This window comes from Sander vitreus, chromosome 13 (genome assembly GCF_031162955.1).
Source record: "Sander vitreus isolate 19-12246 chromosome 13, sanVit1, whole genome shotgun sequence".
In the NCBI taxonomy this organism is placed as follows: Eukaryota; Metazoa; Chordata; class Actinopteri; order Perciformes; family Percidae; genus Sander; species Sander vitreus.
The window spans coordinates 18643739-18668856 of record NC_135867.1 but is presented as its reverse complement, the minus strand read 5'-3'; the positions used below and the strand labels follow the sequence as shown (position 1 = coordinate 18668856).

General features: G+C 39.6%; 1 protein-coding gene across 2 annotated transcripts; it reads left to right on the top strand.

The window, feature by feature from the left end:
* On the top strand, positions 1 to 22400 carry pld2 (phospholipase D2). 2 transcript variants are annotated; one of them, XM_078265715.1, is made up of 24 exons: positions 1 to 350; positions 7295 to 7452; positions 7552 to 7679; positions 8482 to 8624; positions 8767 to 8860; positions 8971 to 9036; positions 9126 to 9184; positions 9278 to 9523; positions 9617 to 9760; positions 9856 to 9939; positions 10068 to 10146; positions 10269 to 10379; positions 10476 to 10679; positions 10963 to 11119; positions 11217 to 11335; positions 12010 to 12123; positions 16242 to 16346; positions 16787 to 16875; positions 17136 to 17249; positions 17659 to 17705; positions 17983 to 18117; positions 18863 to 19016; positions 19373 to 19490; positions 19611 to 22400. In XM_078265715.1, exons 2-24 carry the CDS (start codon positions 7323 to 7325, stop codon positions 19833 to 19835), a joined length of 2865 nt encoding a protein of 954 aa, XP_078121841.1. In that variant the 5' UTR covers positions 1 to 350; positions 7295 to 7322; the 3' UTR covers positions 19836 to 22400. The 2 variants fall into 2 exon arrangements, with proteins under 2 accessions (XP_078121841.1, XP_078121842.1); XM_078265716.1 differs by lacking the exon at positions 1 to 350 and adding an exon at positions 6316 to 6430.
* The last annotated feature ends 2718 nt before the right edge of the window (positions 22401 to 25118 follow it).

The following is a 25118-nucleotide window of genomic DNA, read 5'->3' as shown; positions in this document are numbered from 1 at the left end:
CTCAGACCTCACAACGTGAACAGTATTCTTCATGCATGCTTGCTGATAGCCTACAGCTGCACAAATAGGGCTAAAAAAAAAAAAAAGCCTGTTTGGTTTCACAACACATTGCGACTTTGTTAACAAAAGTCTTGTGAACAAGCGGCCACATTTTAAGATTCTTTGTCTTTTATCTTCCACACTCTCCTACATGGGCACCCTATGGGAGGGACTAAAGCGTGCATCACCTACAGGGAATACAAATTAACTCTAAGCATAGGCTTGGATACGATACAACTTTTAGCCTAAGTATATCGTTTTATCCTGCATGTGGAATAGCTGTGCTGAGTCACGACGTGTTTGAGCTGAAAGTAAGTATATTTTGAGGCCTAAAGACGTATAACGTTATTGCACTCCTCTAGCTAAACTGTCGCAGCTTTGCCGGTAGAAAGTTGTCCTGCTGCGGATTTCACGCCACCGAAGCGCGTATGGCTACCTACTAGATACTGTACGTGAGTGTGATGTAAATGTTGTCACTTTCGCCAGGTGACATTTGTGGCGTAGTTCGTAAACTGAGATATAGTTTCTTTGTGGAATGCGGCGCTGTAAGAACCCAGGCTAATGATATGGGTGGAGACGACAAAAACGACCAAACATATAGGTAGCTGTCAGCATTTTCAACCTCTACAGTCAATCTTGATTTCCGGAGACCTAAAATAATACAACACTGTTGTCTCGGTGGTGTAGCCTAAGTCGGCTCATACAGATGTTGGCTCATACAGATGTTGGTGTAAGATGAAGAGATGTGTTCTGGTGATGACGCATACATTAATGTGTGTAAGCTGTAGTACCTTACCATCAACTCTCAAAAAAGAGGCATAAGTGCCTATTTATCACCAAAGTTGTATATTAATACGTTTCAAAACTTGTCATTTTATGCGATGGGTTAAACATATGTGAAAAAATAACTCCTAAGGCGACAATTGTGGAGATTTGGGGAAATCCGATGGGCACTAGCATGGGACACTAGTTGACTCAGCACTGTTGTTTTAGTCATTGGAATGTATGACACATATCCAGATCCTGTCATTTGGTTGCACGTTTCAGACTCTTGTGCAGTAGCCTATGTCTTAAATGCCACACCCATAGCCTATATTGTTTCTAAAAGATCAGATAGATTTTGCAATATATATATATATATATATATATATATATATATATATATATATAATCAACAGGGCAACAGGCCTTCAAATCAAGCATGAGACAAGATGTTGTAAACCCTCAAATGTTTTTTTAGCTCAACCTGCATTTTAGCATATTCTCTGTCTAAATTGCTGGAAAACGTCTTCCTGCACATTTGCCCGGAGCCTCCATTTGTCACTGGTATTTTGCTTATTAGTTGCCTGAAGGCAACTGACTCGACAGTTGACAGATGATGATGATGATGACATACCTAGCAATCAATTTATTCAGCTCTGCCTGGCTTATCGGCTGCACTGCAGTTCATGTACAATCTAGCTTTGGTTGTTTGCATGGAGTGGCGTCTTCAGCATCCGTAGGGCTGTGGTCTTTCGCTACTAGCTTTGTCGAAGCGTGTTGCTTCAACAGGTGCTTCATTAGATTTGAATTGCTACTCTTAGATGTGGATAGGTTCTTTACAGCTGCACATAATTGACAACTCACCACTACATTTTTGTCTTTAATTTCAACGACTGAAAAGTAATGTCCAAACTTCCAGGAGAGAAAGCTCATTCTGTGCTGTGGTTTAATGCTCATTGTTCGATTGGTGTATCATTGCGCCACCATAAGGTCCTGCGACGTTAGATCAGAAGCAGCTAAAGTAGGCCTATCTGTCTTCTTGTCTGCAAGTGTTAATTTTTCACAAAAGACAGTAAAGCGGGTAACAAACTCATTTAAATTTCAGTAATTGTAATTGCGTTTAGTTCCATGCTCGTTACCGCTAAAAGTAGTGGAATTACAGTAACGTGTTACTTTGTAGCGCGTTACTCCCAACACTGCACTTAAATGGCCCATTTGTGTCTCTGTTGTGTTCCCCATGGTGCTAGCATTTAGCCATGCTGCTAGAGTGCTGGGTCCTAAGTGATTGTCCGTCCGCATTTAGGCTACTTTTACTTTTTCTAATGCGATGCCTATCATTACACCTGAAACATAACATTACACTTCATTCTGATTTGCAACCGAATATGTGATTGGCCACCGCAGCGTTTCTCTAAAAGTAGGGCTGTCAACCAGGGCGCGTCAGGGGTCTGCAGCGATGCCAGCAACCCAGCCAACCAACCGTGTTGAAACATGGACCCCGTCTCGTTTACCATGCTTTGCTGGTGTGACTTTTTGCTATGTCATCATCACCATATATCTACTTCCGGAAACACTGTTCAGTGTACAAGCCCTGCTAGAACATGAGAAAATATAACGTAGGCCTACCTCAAAAAAAAACAACAACCCAAAAGTAGTCGACTAAGGGGGCAGCCCTATCTAAAAGTTGATTCTGTTTAACATTTCGGCATCCCCTGCAGGCCTCACTACCACAGTCTATACGCACTACCAACATTTAAATGAATGGGAGGACTGGCATTTTCGCCAAAGTGCCTGTTTTTGGTGTGAATGCAGCCTTGGGGTGCCGACACACCAACTCGATAATCAGCCGTTGGACAGTCTGGCGAGGTCGGTGACTCGAGTCTGTTCAGTGTGTTCCGTGCTGTCGTCCGTTGGAGGAGCTGTCGGCCTTTATTTGGGCCGACCCGACATGCTCAGTCGGAGACAGGGCATTCGGGACTCACCCGGAAATGGCGAGCGGATGAGCCTCTCAAAATCTGACGAAAATCTTTTAACCTGACCTTTGTCGATCTGAAATGAAGACAGATTCAGCAACTGCACGGTCTATTTCTCACTTAAAATGTTTTCAGAAACACATTTCGGTGAACTATTTTAGTACAATATGGGATCGTATTCTGAACAAGCCGCCATGACAGTCTGGCTGTGAATTTCCGGAGAAAAAAGACCCACGTGACGCGTTTGTCCTATCAGCTGCCAGTTTTCATTTTCTGGGAAACAAGAAAGAAACAATACAGAGAAGGCGCCTGCTGCTATGGAGACGTATTACGGTTCGCGCACGCGCAGAGCGTACGCTCATGTCGGCGTTGCCTCAGTATGTTTTGAGGCATTTTTTTGGACCTCGGGGACCCGACTGATCAGTGCGACTTTCTGCCGACAGTCGGCCGTCTGGTTGGTGTGTAACAGCTATTAGAGGTCTGCAGAAAAACATGATTTTAAGGTGGTCTCAAGTTGCTCTTTAAAGCCCCTATGTGGAGTATTTCCATGTGATTATAGCTACTTTTTAATCATTTTGATGGTTTAAGTTTTTGTTTGTAGTAGAGAAAATAGACAAATCCTACACATAGGGGCTTTATATCTCTCATAGCCTTGTCAGTCACTGCTGCTGGCAACTTAAAGTGGTGACTGATTCAGTGTTGTTCAAAATATCTGTAGAACAAGCACCACTGATACAAACACAAACAGTTATGCTCATATGACCATTTGGTGTGTAAGATGTGGCTTGGCTTTCAGTTAAAGCACTCCCTTCTGGGAAATTTGGCTCATGTTGTAGAGGACTCTGGGTGGGTAGTGTTGTATTTCGCAGGTAGGAAGCCTGAGTAAATAGTGTAGACAAAGTTTCACTCCAACAAACAAAAAACAAGAAAATCTTGTCAAACAACACTAGACTTCTCTGCCTTTTAAGGGTAAACATCCATCCACATCCCACTCTGTATAGCACTCAACAGACTGAAGAGGTTATTTGGCAAAATATTATTTTGTCAACAAACAGCTGTAAGTTAATTTAAATTGTAATGTTGTCAACTTATATGGCTGAATGGAAGAAAAACAACAAAAGAATTTTCTGAAAAGTTCAGAAATAGTTAAGTGGAAATGGCCCTAATATGGGTTTTATAGGAAATAAAACATGACTTGTTCTTTGGATGAGAATCCCAGCAACATCTGGTGTAGATCGATCTTGATGGGAGTTAGTTAGAATTAGAATTAATTAGAATTAGTTTCTTCAGCAGATGATAGAAACTCAACTGAATACAACAAAACACTTAATTAAGTCATGTGATATTTGTGATGAAGGAAATAATTGAGAGTACAGTAACTGAGATTACATCTACATAAGACATTCGTATCAAGTGACCCATAACAAATGTATGGGTATACAGGGAATAACTTTAATTCAAACTGAATTCACAAAATATTAGGCAGACCTCCTGTTACTGGATTGCTGTCCATTATCTCAGCTTAAATGCTCTTCTCCTGTCTGTTCCATCGCCTTTCCAGAAGGCATACCTTTTAAACAAGAACAAAAATATATATATGTATATATAAATAATTATAGTGAGATGATTGATCCCAGATTGGTTAGTGATTGTTTTATTGCAGCAATCACTTGTCCTTTATTTTTTATTGCCACTCCTTAAGTCTTTAGATGCTGTGTATAGCCTTTAGGTGATACACTATACCCACCTAGTGTTCAGTATTGCCCCTGATTGTACCTGCAAATTGCCACTCAAGCTCTTGTGTAGTTTCTCCTGCATTGGGGAAACACTTTTTTTGTGTTTTTAGGAGTTTTACAAGTGATGCAAGAAGGTTGAACCAAAAGTGTGGAAAAGGAAACTATAAATGCAGAGAAATAACAAAACTTTATTATTTCTAAACTAACTAACTGTTATTTAGTTTGTTTGTTTGTCTGTCAGCAGGATTATGGAAAAAAAAAAACCTACTATCCCAATTTCATGAAACTTGGCAGAAGGGTGTAGCATGGGCCAAGAAAGAACCCCGTTCAATTTTGGAGCGGATCCAAATCAATGGGCGGATACAAACTATTTTTCAATTTCTTTAACATTGCAAGATGGAGCATTTGTGCTGCATTCATGTTGTGTCGGACTAATCTGAAAAATGGGTTCCCGACTGGGAAAATTCACATTGTATTGACATTGAGGTCTGCACTCTCCCAGTGCTATTCTAGTTCAATATGTAAATTAACTTTGGCAATAAAGCTTATTTTAATTGAATTGAGAGTTTGGGAAAGAAGATGATGATGAAACATCTAAGAACCACATCTGAATCCTACTAAAGGACTACCATAATTGACTGAAAACAACAGAGAAAATGTCAATGTTTAACTATAATTCCATGAGAAAGAAAAACTGTTACAACCATTTCTGTATAAGACATATTAGGCTGCATTCACACACACACACTGCGGCGGTCCTCACTCGCAGGTCTTTCTATTTCTACTTTTCTTTCTCTCTTTCTCTGTGAAATGAAGCTGCCTTCAAGTGCGCTCAGAAATGTTGAGCTCTATAAACGATCTGACGGAAAACAATAATTGGGAAATATTAAGTCTACATTGGGGGATTAAATAACACAACAGGACGTCACGCAAATGGGACATATAATTGACACTCCTGCCACCGCACAACCCTGTGGAGATTCGCCAGATCCATTCTTTGGTGTGAAGGGGCCCTTACTCCGTTGTCTTTTTGATTAACTTCAGCATTATCGCTGAACTTGCTTTGCTGTGCCTGTACTAGTCTATATCCTTGACATTCCACTTCCGGGATTGGAAGTGGAAGCTTAGAGCCAATGACTGATGACTGATTGTGATTGGTTTAAAGAAATCCCAATAAACCAGAGCACTTTTTTCTCCCATCCCGGAATGCTATGTGGATTAGCCAGACCCTTCTCCGCTCCACAGCGTGTGGATGGTCTGGCAAAGCGAGACTATGCCTCAACTAAGACAACAAATAATTATGTTATACACAAAAAAACAAACTAGATAAACACAAAACAACAACTACATTTTAATCACACAAAGACACTACAGATGTAATAAGTCAGAAACATTTACTACAGAGTTTGTTTTTCTTAGTGCATGGCAACAATTAGTATATTTTGCATATTGTTTTTTCTCCCCACATAAATAGGGCAGTTTCTGAAGATTGGGGAGATGGAAAAACTCATTTTTCTCTCAGTATAGTAGGAGGTGAGATTGTGTCTTCTTTTATGTCAAAGTGAACAAAGCTTGGCCTCCCTGGGTAGTCTGTTCTGACTGCGACAGCCTGTTTTTATGGTCAGGCTGTGTCCACTCAGTCTGTACATTCTTTCTCTCTCTCTCTCTCTCTCTCTCTCTCTCTCTCTCTCTCTCTCTCTCTCTCCTTTTACACACACACACACACACACACACACACACACTCACTCACGTACACTCACGTACACTCCCTCCCCTTTGCCTTGTTGCCCAGGAAACATTCTGTCAGTCAAAGATATCTTCCCACACACTATACAAAAGAGTTCTCACGCACTCTTTTCTACACTGGTAGCTGTGTCCTAGACTTCTTGTATGTCGCAGTGTCGATGACCTGATCAACAGGTAAATACCACAAGACATCTGCGATGTATGTATTAATGGCATTTTAACATTTACTTCTAACATGGAGTGATACTGAATTAAATGCTTGTTCTTGTGTAATCATGTCGCTCTCCTCAAGGATTAGATTCATTTGAATAACCTACTTGTCCTGTCAGATTATTTCACTGACTCTTCAGATACTTGAACCGTGTCTCCACGTGTAATAGCTGTGCTGGTATTAACTACTTTGACTGCTAATGCTGGTTCAACCATGTTATTGCTGCTGCTTTTACACAACTACTTCTACTAGTGTTTCTGTTGCTACTGCTACTCAGTCAACAACTGGTACTGCAACTGCTACTAATGCAACCCACATTAAAGCAATTTCTGCTGTGGCTGCTTCATCTAGTGATGTTATTTTTAGTGAATATAAACACATAGATAAACTAATAAGAATTTAGATTGATTAGACATTATGAAGCCATGTATAGAGAACATATACAGTACACTGAATCTCTTCAATATATATAAAAGATATTATGATATAAAAGATATTTTAATTATGCAATTAATGAAGTTAAAACTTGCACTCTGTGGAGTTACAACGCTGTACGGTGCTGCCTGCAATCTACTTCACTTTTGCCTTTACTGGAATACTGAATCACTTTATTGTTTATTTTTTGAGGTGATGAAATACTGTGAACTTCAAGCTTGTGACTTTAAAATCTCATTATGCTGTAGATTGGTCTCAGTTTCACATTAGTTTGATCAGTAGTTGTCTCATGCATGCCACTGTAGTGCACATTATATATGCTTATTGGTGACATGGTGCACAAACTCTGGATTTTAAATGTAAAACTCCCTTTTCTTTTGTCTTTGCACCAGGGAAGCTGGCACTTGCACCAACAGTGCAATGGCCAGCCCAGATGTGGAAGAGCCAGTGGCTCAAAGCTCGACGGCCCAAAACCTGGCCAGAAGGCGCTTTTCGCGTGACGCCCAAGGTCTGAGTCCAGACGAGATAGATGGCCTCATGTCCAGCAGTGGTAAGAACAACTGTCCCTTTTATAAATACATTACCATTGAAACTTTATTGGCTGCATCAGAATTTATTTATTAAAATGGTCTAATCTTCCAAATCACAGATGGCCGTCCCTTCCTTGTGGTGCATCATCTTCCTGAAATAAAAGAGGAGGGGATACCTCCCCTAATGCCTGGGATCCCTATTACATGCAGAGTGGAGAACACAGAGAAACACACTACTCGCTCAAAGGTACACCTGTTTTTAACTATATATGGAAAATCATTACAAAAAAATAGTTTGGTAGTTGTTAACTGAAAGCTAGTATTTATAGAAAGCCTTAGATAAGCCTGAGGTGAAAGCACAGACATTTACATTTAATTAGTCACTCTTTATAACCATGTCAAAACTGTTTCTACATGATCAACCCATGATCACTTTTGAATATCTAATATTTTAAAGCCTGACTGAAAACACCCTGAAGTTAAACTTGACTAGACTTTACACTGACGTTATGGTATACCAATCTATGAAAGCAGTAAAACTGTCAGCCGCCCTTTTTATTGTGTGGTTATTGAACTGCTGTCTGGGGGTTTGAACTTTGAGGGTTTTGCTTTGAGCCAGCAGGCTCAGCTGTTATATTAGACTACTGTTGGTCAGATAGAGAGGGAGGCTGGAAACATGATGAGTTGCTTTGCGTTGAGTGTAATTTCAGGTGTAGATACAATGCTAAGGTAGAGCAGGTGAGTATAGTGTTGAGTGTTTGAGGAAGTGGATGTTTCTGGGATGCCTGGTTTTACTGCTGAGGCCTCTGAAGGTAGGGCCATTATTTAACAAAAATATTTGAGTAATCAGGAGCTCACTTTATAACTATTACAGTTCCACATTGACAGTCTTTTGTCCTTGAACGTTCATGCTACTGTACATTTCTACAAGGTCATGTGTAATGGCATATATGATTGAGAGAAACAAAGAAATAAGCTCTAAGAATGTACAAGATTGTCTCATTTTAAACCACCACACTTATGTACATCATTTCAATATGTCCCTCCAGGTCCATGTAGGCACCCTATACACAGTACAGCTAACACATGGCCACTTCCACTGGACAGTGAAGAGGAAGTACAAGCACTTCCAGGAGCTGCATCGAGACCTTTACAAGCACAAGATGATGCTTCACTTGCTGCCTCTGGGAAGGTCGGTGCACAAATCTGTTTTTTTAATCATGCAAATCAACATTCTCACCCTGAGAGATTTGCAGTCGAAATCCATGTGATGACTTTTTATCGTCATATTGCTGAAGCACCGAGTATTTTGAATATTCAAATTTCTCTCAAAGATTTGCAAAGGAGAAGCAGCAGCTGAGAGCGATGTCAGAAGAAATGCCCAGCCTACACGGGACTGAACGGACCAGGAGGACCTCCAGCAAATTGGTATCAAACCAATCAATCAGATACATGTATAGTATATACAGTACACACACTGACTAGTGATGTGTGCACAATTATCTTTGTAACAAGATTTTGCTGCTTTTCTACTGCAGAAATACCTTGAGGAGTACCTGAATGGTCTGCTGGAGAACTCATTTTGTAGGAATGATCACAGCATGGTAATAGCTTTAAAACAAAAACACGCATACACACATACAAAGTGGATGTCATGTAGCATTATTCTATTTTCTCATCTACTTTTTTTCAGATGGAATTTCTCTCTGTCGGAGCTCTCTCCTTCGTCACTGATCTCGGACCCAAAGGCTTGTAAGCAAACTTCTTGAGAGTGTGTGACACACAAGGAAAAGTGGGGGAATGACTAAGTGCATGATAGAGATTAATTGTGTCAACTTGTCTCAGGGAGGGACCCATCTTCAAGAGGTCAGGGGGTCACCGGATCCAAGGCCTGAACTGCATTGGCCATCATCAGTTCTGTTTTCGCTGGTCACGGCGCTGGCTGGTGGTGAAAGACTCCTTCCTGATGTATATGAACCGAGACAACGGCCACATCAACTTTGTGTTGCTGTTTGACCCAGAGTTCAAAGTGAAAGTGGGCCGCGCTCACACAGACACCAGATATGGAGTTTGTATTGAGAACTTCTCTCGGTAGGTCAGCTGTGTACACACTGAGAGCATATATTTATGCCTGGGGTAATGTTCTCTTTGTGATGCATACAAAGCCTGTTTGTTTTTGTCCAGGAGTCTGATCATCAAGTGCAGCAACTATAGACAGACTCATTGGTGGAGTCATGAAATCAACCGGCTGGCAGAAACCTGTGACTTTCTCAAAGTGCATCGCTTCGAGGGGTTTGCTCCACCACGGGAGAACACACTCACTAAATGGTCCGATACGTATTCTACCTGAGATTTACAACTCTCTGTCTTCACATTTCACCCTTATTTGCTCAACTTTTATGGTGCATGGATATTGTTTGTAGGTATGTGAATGGAGGTGGCTACTTTGCAGACCTGGCTGATTCTCTCGAACAAGCCAGGGAGGAAATCTTCATCACAGATTGGTGGTAAGTGTCAGCAAGATCTGGATTTGGTAATGAAGAGGCTTTGTCTTACCAAGTTGTACCATTTAAATATTTTAGCTACATATGAAGTGTATTTCTAATGTGAATAATGCTAATGTCTTTTCTGTCAGGCTCAGCCCTGAAGTGTTTCTAAAGCGACCAGCAACTGATAACTACTGGCGTCTAGATGAAATCCTCAAACGCAAAGCAGTAGGCATTCTCTCTATCTTGTTCTACTCTTTTATGCAAATTAAATGATTGTCATATTTTACATTACCTGTGCTGATCACTTTTTCAAATGGTGTGACCTCTTTTTAAACTTTTTCTTGCAGGAACAAGGAGTCAAAGTGTGTGTCCTGCTGTACAAAGAGGTGGAGCTAGCACTTGGCATCAATAGTGAACACAGCAAGAGGACTCTTATGAATATGCACCCAAACATCAAGGTCTGTCACATCGCCACATATACGTATTTGTTATACACAATTAACGGAGGCCTCATCTCATGCTCTAATGTCAAATTTACCCCTTATGTCCATCAGGTAATGCGACATCCTGACCATGTGTCCTCTGTGGTGTTCCTGTGGGCTCACCATGAAAAGATGGTGGCTATTGACCAAACGGTGGCCTTTGTGGGAGGGATTGACCTGGCGTTTGGGAGGTGGGATACCAACCAGTACTGGCTAACTGACCTGGGCTTGACGGCCAACAGTGTAACCGATGGGGAGCCAAAAGGAGATAAAGGAGTAAGACATTTTTCTTTTTAGCCTGTTGTGTCCACTGATTGAGCAGGAGTATGTGTACAGTAGTTCATGAACCAGTGTTCTTTTAATATGTCACACTCCCTGCAGACACTAACTAAGGATAATATGTCCCCTTCAAATTATATCATCAATATATTGTAATTAATCAGGTCTACACAACAACAAAACTCTTAGAATTGTCAATGACAATTTCATAAATTTTATACTACAGTTTCAGGCAATCCCAATCCCCCTGCAGACACTAACCGATGTCTCTGTTAACCAGGGTAATGGTGCGGCTGATGGTCTCAAACCATCTGGACCAGATAAGCAAGCAGAGCAGGACCCTTATGATCTGACCTGCAATAATAAACTGTGGCTTGGCAAAGACTACAGCAACTTTATCAGGAAAGACTGGGTCCAACTGGACAGACCCTTTGAAGGTATATTATCTAAATCTCCTTCAGTATCACACACACGCAAACACAGAGGCTCTGACAACAGGGAGTTGAAAGGATTGCTTTTTATATCTATTTCCAGATAACATCGACCGGACTCAAGTTCCCCGCATGCCGTGGCGTGATCTGTCTGCAGCTGTTCATGGCGGAGCTGCCAGGGATGTAGCCCGCCACTTCATCCAGCGCTGGAACTTCACCAAGGTCAGACTGAAAGGAAAGTTCTGTCATTTTAAAGCTACCTAGGTTTTATTGTCATTGTTTTGGCCTGAATCTCTATATGTTAGCATAATATTATAAACATCCTCATCATTTTAGAGACCGGAGCATGAGTGCTATTGACAGATGGACAGGTATACAAGCTTCAGATGACTTTTACACATATTAACTATTTAAAGCAGTTATTTGGATGTTTAAACACAGTTTTAAATAAGTTTATATTTTTTTAAACCTGACTTTTGTTGCTGTGGCCCTATTGGAAGTAGTAAGCTACAGTCTCTACTATGTTATGCTTTGATATCATATTGGGTTAATTAGCCATAACTACAAAAGTATGACCCAGATAGTTAGTAGTAAAACAAATTATCTTTTTTAAAGATAATTATTTTGGGCATTTTAGGCCTTTATTTCCACATGACAGATGAATATATGAAAGGGGGAATGACATGCAGCAAAGGGCCGCAGGTCAGAGTCAAACCTGCAGCCAGTGCGTCGAGGAGTAAACCTCTATATATATGCGCCTGCTCTACCAACTGAGCTAACCTGGCCATAGTAGTAAAACAAACTTCATCTAACTTTTAAACAAGGCTTCTGTGTGAAACATGACCAACAGGAAGGTAACAAATCTGGCTTTCATTCATTTATTTTGTCTTCTTTAGATCTTCAAAAACAAGTACAAGGACGAGTTCTACCCTTACCTTCTTCCCAAGTCTCACTGCACTGCTGATTCACTCTCATTCACTGTGCCTGGATCCAAGAAGGCCAAAGTGCAGGTATTTATGCACGCACATTCACCATATACCAAGTCCCTGACCTGTGCAAAAGGTTGTGTGGGATTTTTTTAGGAAAACAGAAAAAGATGAGTATATGAATCTTACAGTTAATGATGGACAACGTGCATGCTATGTGATGCTCTTTAAAATCTTGATAAATTAATAAATATATATGTCTATTCAGACTATTAATTATAATATCACTACATTACTGAACAAACAGAATAAAAATGTGAATTGACAAAGATATACAAAGACTGATCCCATGTGATATTAGTGTTCTAGATCAATCAGACTTTCTTTCTATTCACTGTGGGTGGCAATTCAGACGGAGAACAGTGGCCAGTTGTAAAACAGGCTCACCAAACACTCAAGAGAACACCAGAGATATACTTTACATTAGAGCCAACCAGAAAACACACAGAACATCAATCTTGGGTTCTTTACACACTTGATGACAACACAGAAAACTTAATGTATGAATGTGGGAAACAGACTTCTGTGTCACAGACAGCACAGGAAATCCATATTTTGCCTTTTATAAAAGAAACCATGCTGCTGGTCATCTCCATATTATTTTTGGAAATTAGTCAAATGTAATTACTGTAAACAAATAAAAAAAAAAAAAAAAGGAGATTGAAAGCCCCTACTGGCTTCTACTTTGCATTTTACATTGTGCAACACAAAGATCAAGACCAGATTTAGTAGGACGTCAAATGGTTTTCTTTACAGTACAACAAAGAAACACTGTTCTGGCTTTTGAAGTGCGGCTAAAGTATTCAGAGTTTTTTTGCGATGGCAGATGCTGGAACAAGAGTAAAGCCTGTGGATGAAAATCTCGTTTTAACATGTCTGTCCTGTTTAGTTTAGCCAGAAAAAACACATGCACTGCCAAAGACGGGGATGGGGGACAGCATCTACTTTGCAACGGACTTCATGGGAAATGTGGTCCATGCATGGCTAATGCTAGCATTAGCAATATAACTGGCATGAGGCTATCATTCTCACTCTATGCTATTGATTTGAAGCATTCAGTAGGGCTGGGACGGTATGGATTTTTTCTTACCGCGGTTGAAAAGCAAGAAATTCCCGTGGTAGAGCGGTATACCGCAACCCCCTTACAAGAGTAGTGTTAGAGCGAGAATGGCAGGGTGCCTTAAGTGAGTGACGTCAGTGCCCAGGAGAGCGAGCGGTAACGGAGAGTAGCATATGAGTGCCGCTGTGAGGAAAAGAGAGAGGAAAAAGAGATAGAAGTTGATGTAAAGTGAGTTAAAAGTGAACAATAAAACAACAAGCTAGAGCTTCTCAAGACACGGTGGCTTTATCTATTGTCAATAGCTAGGCTACTGCCGGTAAAGTGAATGGCGTTACCCCCGGAAAAACACAATTTCCCCCCCAAAAAGGACACAGTGAATAGGTTGGTCAACAGAACTTCAAACCATACTGCACATTTAGTTTTGTGTGGTCTAATAGAACTCCTACCTGATGTCATCACTGGTCTCATCTCTACGTGATGCCATCGCCGACCTCATGTCTGTCTCATTCACTCCTTGCCTGTGTTCTTCTCCACTAAGACATATTGTCAAATAAACATTATGTGATAACTAATTTTTCATTAGTTTTTCCATATTAATAATATTAAGAAATGAATCTGTTGGTATCAAGTGGCTCCTCCTACACCTTCACCTAATGTTAGACCTACCTGTTGCCTTCCCCTGTCTTTCCTGACCCAGCATCCTCACACCTGAATAAAATGAACTCACTGTTAAATATAGCAGCCTAAATTCAATTCTTAAATCAGCCTAGTGATGGCATCAGATAAGACAACTATTATGCAGTAAGGTTGTGCTGCTGTTGAAATTACATTCACATTTTATATTTTAAATATAAATATATATTTATTATTATTATTATTTTTTTTCATATGTATTTGTTTTTCTTCTTGTCATTTATTGTGCATGCTACCTTATATTTACCAGTTGTTATTTGACCTTAATAAAATTGAGATATGTCATGCATGGGATTGGTACCATAGGGTTTAACCAAAATCTAAATGTAGCTATCAGCAACATTGGTTTGCATTAAGTTAGCAAACACTAGCCAGTCTGTTAACATGCATATTTGCAAGCCTCCAAGTTTGGTAGCAAATCTATGCATGATTCCATGGTAAACCAGAGTTATTGCATAAGTTATGTTTTCCAGATTCTTGTCATTTATTGTACATGCTACCTTATATTTATCAGTTTTCAGCTCAGCAACCTTGTTTTTGCAGATTCTAAGCTAGCTGTAAACCCCCATTTGGCTGCTACATTCCCAGTGTTAGCAAACGCTAGCTAGTCTGTTAACATGAATATTTGCGAGCCTCCAAGCACAGACGTCACACTTTAAATCCTACTTGTTGCCTTTCACCATCCACTTATTTAACTGCTGTTGCATCCCTTAACATGTCATCTCCTTTTCCCTCTTTCTTTGTCTATTTCTCGCCCCAACAGCTGTTTTGCTTGGTTCTTTTTCTTTTTCCATACTACTCTACTTCACTACTCGTACCTGCTTGCTCTGCGCTCACTCCCCCCCCCCCTTCTATGTCAACATTCTATGATGGAATCTTATGAGACAGGGCACCTACTCTATCCTGTTAGTCCTCTGAAATGTTATATAATAACATTGAGGAAATGCAGAAATGATTTAGAAATGCGCAACAGCAGCCACATATAGAAAATACCAAAAAAAAATATATATATATATATATTTTTTTACCATCGCTTTGACGCCCCACATGGTGCTGCGCCCCTATGCGCCGCATATAGCGCATACCCACTTTTTGCGCCACTGTGTTGCAGCCATAGACTGTATTAAAAGATTGCAGCACAGTGTTTCCATTTCAGCTCAATGTGAGAGTCTTTACTGAGTTTTGCTGTCATTTAGGGCCACAAGGGTTTCTCTTATCTCCGTTGATCCATTCCACAGACAGTTCAGAAAGCTCTTTTGTCAATAAAGTAAAATAAATAAAGTTTGCCGACAATGCCGAGTGCAGCCTGTCTACCAGCTGAGCAGAGAGGGCGACTTGGCAGTTGCTCTCTCTACCAACATAAGACGCTCTGTTTCAGGTTATGAAACGTGCATGCAGGCTGAAATTCAACCGTACCGTTTTATCGGGCTAAAGCTATAAACAGAAGGAAACTCCGTTAGCTGCTAGGCTAATGTGCAATGGTAAACACTGCAGCTGTAACGTTAATGTGTCTACCTCAGCTGAGAATGTAGAAATGTCTTTGCCTTCATTTCTCCGATACAAGACATTACACAGGTACTCTCGCATATAGGCCTAATAGTCAACACGAATGGAATGTTGTGGAATATTACGCTCCCCAACTCGCGAAAACTCGGATTTGCTCCAATTTGATGATAAGTTTTGTTTAGAAAACCTTGAATCCATGTAAGACACAATGTCATTAGAATCAATGAATCCATGTCATTAGACACAACGTGCACACGTGCAGGCCAATGTTTTTTTGCGGTGATGACGGTGACGAGCTCAGACCCGCGGTAGGCGTCACGTGACCGCAATATTGCAGTAATGCGGTAACCGTCCCAGCCCTAGTGTTCAGACAGTGAGTGTTGGTAACAATACCATTTGCTGTGTGTATTTTCTTCTATTGTGGGCGGTGGCCTGTAACCCTAACCCTTGCTCACTATTATGCTGTAGCTTTTCAATCAGGTTTGTTTGATTCACGTTTCAGGGACAATACTTCAGTATGTGCTAGTGCTGTAGAACTTATAGTGTCCCCATAAGTAAAGCAGAAGTTAATGGAAGAAACAAGCTGAGTACATCACAATCTTAAATTACTACAATGCGGCAGCAGTTTCAGGTTTCGGTTTTGTTACAAGTATATAATACAGCAGAAGCTTTAAAAAGTACTTACAAAAATATTTAATGTATTTTAAGAAGTGCTAATACTTACGTTTCTTGTAATTCTTGGTAATTCTTGTGCTACGCTTGGATGTTAAAGTTTATTTGGTGTCAGCAAGTTATTATGATGTGTAAGGCAAAGAAGACACAGCTACTGAACTGCTTGCAAACCAGAGGACATGTCTCATGGACTGACATGTCTTTTTTGTAGGTGTTGCGCTCTGCCGACCGTTGGTCTACTGGAACCTGTGAGAACTCGATCCTCAAGGCCTACATCCACACCATCGAGAACAGCGAGCACTACATCTACATCGAGGTAATGCAGGAATGCTTTGGCCAGTCACAGACAAACATGTACCAGGTAGCATTACTGATAATGTCCACCTATGCTTTTTAATGATTGTTTTACAGCTGAGCATTTAAACACTGTCGAAATCATAACAAAAAAATGATAAAAACCTCAAATCATTTTAGTAGCAACACTTAAGAATGTGTGAAAATACATCTATTTGTATAGATTGATTGGCCTCCCTTTATTTCTAATGTTTCAGCACGTGATTCTTACTTACATACCATTTGACTAGTTAATTTCACGGGCTACTGAGAGATTCTGTAGCCAATGTGTGTCTCGTGTCATCATGCAGTCTCATGAGTTTGGATATAATCACGGCTCGGTCACGTCCTTGCCAGCTACTACCTACCTGTTTTAGCCCACACCTCATACCGAGCCACCATCTGTCTCCTTTCTGCCCTCAGAACCAGTTCTTCATCAGCTGTGCCGATGGGAAGACTGTCCATAACGGGATCGGTGATGCAATTGTGAATCGAATCTTGCGTGCACACAGGTCTGGTTTGAGTGTACTAGACAGATTTATGTGGCGCTTCGTTCATTTTGCATACACACATTCTTGAACCTTGCAGTTATAAAGAGGTTTTTCATGAAGCTCAAAGTGGATTTAAACTAAAAAAAGAGTACATTCCAGCATTTGCCTAGCAAATCATAACACAGAATAGAAATATGAGTAAAAGGAATAGTCCACTTGTATTAATGTTTAAATAGTACACTTGGAGACAATGCAAATGTTAACATTGTGTCTTATTGCAGAGAGCAGAAGAAGTACAGAGTGTTTGTGGTGATTCCTCTACTTCCTGGATTTGAGGGAGACATTGGTGCAGGAGGTGGAAATGCCATCCAAGCTATTTTGCACTTCACTTTCAGGTGAGAGCCCTTTCCTCCCGTTATCATTCTGCACTCAGCCCACAGACCAGACCGAGCATTATAACTTACAAGAACCTAAAGAAACAATAAAGAGACACAACCTTTGAACTTTCTTCTGGCTCCAATCATGTAGAGTTGTAATTGATTTTCTGTATATACCTTTTTTATTCTAACGAGCCCAGTCACCCTGTTACTGCCAGTACACAGCATGGCAGTATTATTAAAGTCTCAGTCTTTGTATTCATCCACCAGATTTCCAAGTTTGTTGTGAATGTTACGCCCAGAAGTGAACTAACAGAAGACATTCTGTTTATCAAGATTATTGAGTTATTATTTTTTATGATTTATTGTTATATAATTGTCCTATATTGGGTTAATTATGTCATTTTAATGGATAATAATGTCCCAGGACCATGTGCCGAGGGGAGCACTCCATCCTGTCAAGACTTAGTGAAGGTGAGTTTTCTGCCATTTATCTGCTCTCATTTCCACACAAAAATCCACCTGACATAAAATACCACCTGTTTCCTCTCTAACATGTTTCTTTCTTTCTCTTCGTGTTGCTCCTTTAAACTGAAGCTACTGGTACTAGGTATCTGCCCACCAGTCTCCATTTTCACCCTTGACTTCTTCTTTTCACATCCACTTTAAGAGTCTATGTGAGTTTCTGAATACATTTTCACAGTTTTTGTAGTATCTCTTGTAAATCATGTGATTTTGGTTTGCCCCCCAGTTAAGGACCTGTGGACGGAGTACATCACACTCTGTGGCCTGAGAACACATTCCCAGCTCTCCCAGTCCCTTGTCACAGAGCTCATCTATGTTCACAGCAAGACCCTCATTGCCGATGACCTCTGCTATATCATTGGTGAGTCACCACCGGCACAAACTATTCAAAGACAGATTATCATTTTTCTCTTGAGTCATCATTGAGCTTGCCATTCCTGCGCTGGATTCAAATGGCCTTCACACACGAGGGATTCACAGGAAACAATGCATGCATGTAATCCAGTCTTACTGTTTGTAATGTATCTCATTGATATCAGTCTCACTGTGTTATGTTCACTCTCCTAATGCCGTATTAAGTTACTGCTAATGCAAACCTAATATTTCCCACTGCCGCTTGTTCACATTAAGAGTGTTCAACCGGCAAAACATTGCATGGCCTTTATTATGAGGCATTTACAAAAAATAAAATGTAATGCCAGGACTGAAATTGTAGGGATTAAAACTTTAAAGCCCACAAAATGTTAAACCAGCTTGAAATGCTGAAACATAAATCATTGTAAATCTCATTGTAAAGTTTGTCAAGGTTGAATTTCTTCCGCAGCCCCCATGATGATGATGATTTGTCAGCTTTGAGTTCTACAGATTTCATATCATATAAAGTATAGGCCTGTAACATTTCATTTCAAATCCATTTCTGAACAACAAATATACAGGTTACACTGTGCTGAACAAGAAAAAGAAGCAGCAGCACTCATTCTGAGGAATACTTCCGATTTTATTGGCTATTTTATTCTGAAAGTTGCTTCATTCGTTGAATACTGGTTTAACGAGTGATGCTTCTGAAGACAGATTGTTAATTCTCTTGCTTTCCAAATGTGCTCCAGGATCCGCCAACATCAATGACCGCAGCATGCTGGGTAGCAGAGACAGTGAGATGGCAGTGTTTGTGGAAGATGAAGAGCGTGTCCTTTCTATTATGGGAGGGCAGGAGTACCAGGCAGGACCCCTCACCCTCGCTCTGCGTAAACAGTGTTTCAGGTCAGGAAGAAATAGGACATTCTGTTAATGTATGACTGTTAATGGTTACTACCTCTAGACATGATACAGTTTTAAAGGGAGTATATCACCTACCTGCCTGTCATGAAAAACATCAAGACTAATTTAGTTTGCAATTTATTGGAAGTGTCAGCTACCAAATGCAAACTGGCAACAGTGATTTCTGAGAAAATCATCTCATGACAATTTCTGTGCAAAAATAGCAATAATTCCCTTTATGCAAAGATGATATAGTTTAATTCTTACTTAAGAACTTTAAACCATATTGTGACAGAACCTTTGTATTTGAATACACTGTGCTTGCTGAACTTTTGGCCGTTATTTATTTTCCCCACCAGTGTTCTTGTTGGAGCTTCTTCAGACCCAAGTATCAATGTTGATGATCCAATCAGCGATGAATTCTTCTTCTTGAGCTGGAATGCACCTGCTAAACTGAATGCCACCATTTATGACAAGGTATACATAAAATAAATGCCAGTGTATCATAAATCACGATCTTTTTATTCTTAACAGTAGCAATGTGTAGTTTCAGTTTTTCTAACATCTCCTTTGTTCTCCTTGGCTGGTCTACTACAGGTCTTCAAATGCCTGCCCCACAACTCTGTCCACAACATGCGCGAGCTGAAGGAGTACTCCAGCAAGGAGCGCCTCTGCGACACAGACCCTGAGCAGGCCATAGAGGAGCTGAAGGCCGTCCGAGGGCTGCTGGTCCACTTCCCCCTGAGGTTCCTGTGTGAGGAGAACCTGCTGCCTCCACTGGCCACTAAAGAAGGCATGGCTCCTGTCGGCCTGTGGACATAACCGCAGCTCAGCCCACATCAGACCACTACGTAATAGTTAAAGGGCTGCTGTACCACATGCTCCTCCTTGTAGTTTCTAATCTTCAGCACAGTACACTAAAGTAGTTGCAGCACTGACACTCCAATGGTGAGGAAAAGACAACACATCAACCCAAGTTCTTTGTGCATCATTGATGTTTTTTATATTGTCTTTTTGACTGACGATGAGCTAGCCTGAACGTAACCACTGAAATGTAGATTTTATTATGATTTATAACTTTAGAAAATTAGTAGATTAACCTGAACCGGCAAGTTTATTCATGACGATAGTGTCTGCCTCATACCTTGCACTACAGTGCAATCTGAACTGCAGGGCTGCGGTGGTGTTAAACACACATAAATGAATGTATGAGTCAGTAGAGGATTGCGAGGTTGTATTGGAAATCAAACATCTCACATGATCTGGGAACATAGTGTACATTTATTGGTGCAAGGTATTTAGGTGGGTGGCTTTCTTTCTTTCTTTCTCTCTCTCTCTCTCTCTCTCCCTCTCCCTCTCCCTCTGAGGCTTCACCTCTTACTGCAGTGCCAGCAAATCTGTCAGAACATTTGGTTGTTATGGTGACGGATATAAAGAGATGACTGGATTGTAGCTGAAATAAAGACTGGATAGGGCAGAAATGGGAAAGTACTGAGAAGAGGGATAACTTACTAAATCAGGATGGTATACTGGAAAATCAAAAGTAGTATTGAAATCGGACTAATACATTCTGTGGAAGCAAAGTCATTTTAATATTTTTGGATGAACGATTGGGTGGGAAAGAAAAGGAGGAAAAGATAATTAGGTTGATTTACCGTTAATTGTTTTGTCTTTTAAAGGCACCATGACAACCAGATTGAATTATTATTTCACCATTTCAGTAGAACAGAACATTCCACTATCTACTTCAGCTATTTCCATGTGGCTCCACAATTCTGTGTCAAGGTGCCATAACATTTCTCGCATATCTATATTCATTTACATGCACCAGGCTTTTATTTAGGCATTACATTTGGCCATAGCACTATAACTGAGTAGTGACATAATGTGGCTTTTCGAGTCATATTTTTAGCCTCACACCACAATATATTTATTTATATATTATATACCATTATATATTTTTTTTATATAAAATCACATCTCGAAACCTGCTAATTCCCTTTACTGAGCCATGAGAAACTGTGTTGAGCAAGTCTTGTACTGGACAAATATGTAGCATCCCCCTTTTGAAACATTGCATTGGCTGTTTGGAAATATGTAATAATTCAGCAGACCATACAGCAGATGCTGCCTTCCTCATATAGAAAAGCAGGACCTGGGTTACTTTTATGCAATAACAAAACGTGATGCATGATTCCTTAGCTGTAAGACATGGGTGACAGAAAAAGAGTTTGACCAAGGTGGGAGGAAAATGAGTAAGTGCTGTAACCTGAGATTGAACACTTGGGGAAACACAATGTTTACATGTTTGAAGGGTTATTACATGACACACATTCATGCCAAGTTTTACCAGAGCCTCTGCAAAGCACTTGTATCATGTCAAGGTTTTTAGAGTGTTTAAAGAACAACCAGCAAAGAGACAGACAATAGGCATGAAGCTTTTGAATGGGACTTTATGTTTTATATTCCTAACCTTTCGCTGGTGTTCTCATTGGACTTTGTGGGGGTAAAAAAACCCTTTTCAATGTATTTTAAAGAGACCTGTATGTTAATGTTGACTTGAAGTGATAATCCAGTTCATAATCCAAAAAAGTGGAAATTTGCTGAACCTATGACAGAGCCAATAAAACTGTACAGACTTCTTCATACGCTTTCAACACATGCCCATAAGTCAACAACACTACCAAGGTGGTTTCAGAGCATACGTGTCTGTGAATCTAACAGATGCCAAGTGTCCCACATGAATGCCGCCTTGCCTCTACATGTAGCCCCTTTCACAGAGGAGCTAGGAAAACCATCTGTGTTCAGAAATGGTGCATTGCTGGCTTCAGAACTATTCACACTTTCCTTCAGAAGATATTAAAAGTCCACTTTGATCCCGTGCACACTAGAAGCTGGGTATTTAGCTTCTCTTATAAAGCACAAAATGGTTGTCTTGAGGGTTATTCTTTGTTTAAAAGATTCTGAAGAAATGTCTGTTATACTGAGATGTAACCTTATACTTATACCTATACTTATATATGTTATATGTTATATGTGTATATGTTTTTATCATGAATTTTATTTTTATTGAACTAATAGCCAGCATTACCAATATATTTTTACAAATACACTACTAATAGATGATTGTGTTTTTAACTTTTCCCTATAATCCATTAACAGTCACCACTTGAAAACCTTTGTGTATGCAAATACACGTGCTACACATCTACATGCTGTAGATTTAGGTTATTACCTTAGAGTTGCTAATGAATAGGTTACTAACACTCAGGTGTAGAGAGATAATACATATTCTTACTCAGTCACTTACATGTAAGTACAGTCAACTTGTACTTTCAGGTTTGTTACTTTTCTTGTTTCCTCAATAAACTTGTTTTTTTTATGGAATTTGAAAGTGAATATCTACTTTTACTTTGATTTTAAAATGGCAAACTTTTTATATAGGGTTTTATTTAAGTGAGAACATATGGTATAAATATAAAAAAATATGAAAAAACATGCATTTTATGTAATGGCATGTTTACTTTAAATATTACATAGAGAATCATAATTTTATTTACGATGCTCCTAAAATCTCTTGCTTTCCACGGCCACAAATACTGATATCATCTAGAGACAGATTGTGACATTTTACAAGCGTAAAACTAAGAGGGGGAAAAAAATCCTAATATTTGTGATAATGTAGCCTACTTATATCCTCTGGAAACCACTTATTTATTACTGCAACTTACAGTAACATCCTTTGCGATCTGTTTATTCTTGGATTAAATAATGTATTTTACAGTAATAGAGACATTTTGAGACTGAGTGGACATAGAAATGGAACATGTTTTATAGGAAATATATTAAAATAAATTAAAATATTTAACACAAAAATTAAAAAAAGTTTATTTTATATGTGAATGCTGAAATGTTCAATAAAGCAAAAATGCAATCCCTAGGTTATTGCCATATAGCCTCAGTTTGTATGGCATGCCAGATTGTTTTTTAAAGTCTTGGTGCACCGCTTTGGAAGTGAATCATGCATTATTGACAAGCATTATGATCTGTTAGAGATAAAGGTAGGTGGCCTGTCTTATTGGACTACTAGCTGTATGGGTGGCAGACACATCAGAGCAAAATAAAGAACTGAAAACGGTCGTAATGACAAAATAGACACTGTGGATGATATTTAGCAGTTTTTTAGTTATCCAGCTGAAGTAGAATTTACTTGAATGAGATTGTATGAGATCTGTTCAGTGACAAAGTAGGTCAGTGCAGGACAGGTATATTAGAGATGCAGGGAAGTGCACAGGTACAGGCTAATGTTGCCCGGGCAACAGTCCGTTTGCCCTTATTGGCTGAGTTACCCCTCTGGAGAAAAAAAACCTAAATAAACTTTGTCTTTTTTTTTTATTTATTTACTTTTTTAACTGTTGTAGCAGTCCATCATTAGTAAAATTGAGTGTTTTCTGACAGAAACAATATGTGGTGCAGGCACGAAATATAGGCTGCTTCTAATTAAAATACATTAGTTTGAGATATGTGCGACACGAAACAAACTGCTTTAAAATAATGTTGATATATATAATTAATAATATAAAATAATAAAGTACAATTCATTTCAGCCACATTACAGTTCTTCTCTTTAGCACCTGCAGTGGACATTTGTTACTCAAAACTCTGGCAGAATATAGGGTACCTGGCAGTACGTATTTGTGGCACTGCAAAAAAGTGGCCAGATGTACTGTACATACTGTATATCCCATGAGACCAGTTTGAAAACATCAGTGTGGCCTCCATCAGCAGGTTTAAACTCCTCTGAGACGTTTTAGCTGAGTTATGTGTCACTTCCTGTTTGGTGAGTTGAAAAAATGTTTTTACTCTTCGTCCTAAGATGTTTTTAATGGATTCACTGTTTAAGAAGTTTAAGGGGCAACCGAAGGAAAAGACAAACTTTGTTTCTCATCAGGTTGATGAAGGTGATGTTTCTTCTTTCTCATCCCTGAAGATGGTCCAGTGGGGACTGATGCTGACTGACACCCAGGAGATCAGGGTCCAAACCCTGCTTAAGGTAACTCACACAGGAGTGATTGTGATAAATGGATGTGATTTCCTATGTCGCTTTGAACTTGTGAATTTTCAACATCCATTTATAGGCTACATGCGAATTTTCAACACCGATTTCAACTTGCGAATTTTCAACATTGATTTCAACTTGAGAGTTTCAGAATTACTTTTTTTTTTTTTTTTTTTAAGTAGCCTAATTAGTTGTTATCACATACGTTCTAATCTAGAGAAATGATTAATATTAAAGAGACTGTCCTTCGCTGAGAAACTTTCCCAGAGGTCGTTTGTGCAATTACGACCTCGCGCTAGCCCTCTAGTGGCCGTAGTAGTTATGACGGGAGTAAAGCAGGAAGTAAGGTGACGAACTGGCTGCACTAGTGTTCAGTTGTCTTCAGTTGCGTTTTTAGCAGCGTAAAATACAGTATACCATATACGTTACGATTTTGATTCTAATCATTCTAGTCAAGATGAGGCCCTACCACAAGGCTCCAGACCAGAGAGTGAGGAAGAGTATGCGGTGCATCACGCAACAAATCAGACAGCTACATAATGACAGCTACATCTCATATATAATATATAATACATTCGAGAGTTACTATAAAAGAGCCATGTCAGTAAAAGTGTGATAAGGAGAAAGATAGATGCTGTGCATAATAGTAGCCTATTATTAATTTAAATGTACATTAACTTATTCAGAATTATATTAATGTTTCATTTTGAGACAGCTCCATCTTCAAAGTCTCTGCTGAGCTTGCACGTACCTTTATAGTGTGATAAGGAGAAGAATAGATCTTGCACACAGCAATAACAATGTTTTTTTTTTTTGTTTTTTTTTTTTTTTAAACACTTAACACAATGAGAAAAAAGAGTTTTAAGACATTCGCGAGAGCAATAGCCCCTCCAAATGTCTGTGTCCGTCCCTGCAGAGGTGAGAGGACGAGCTCGGCTCTGCAGACAGAGGCAGTTGCGTAGGTTGAGGTCCACTGTAATTTTCCAGGTAATTTGTCCCTGATGAAGCACCGTAGCTGTCCAAGAGGAGAAAACACTTGAGGAGTG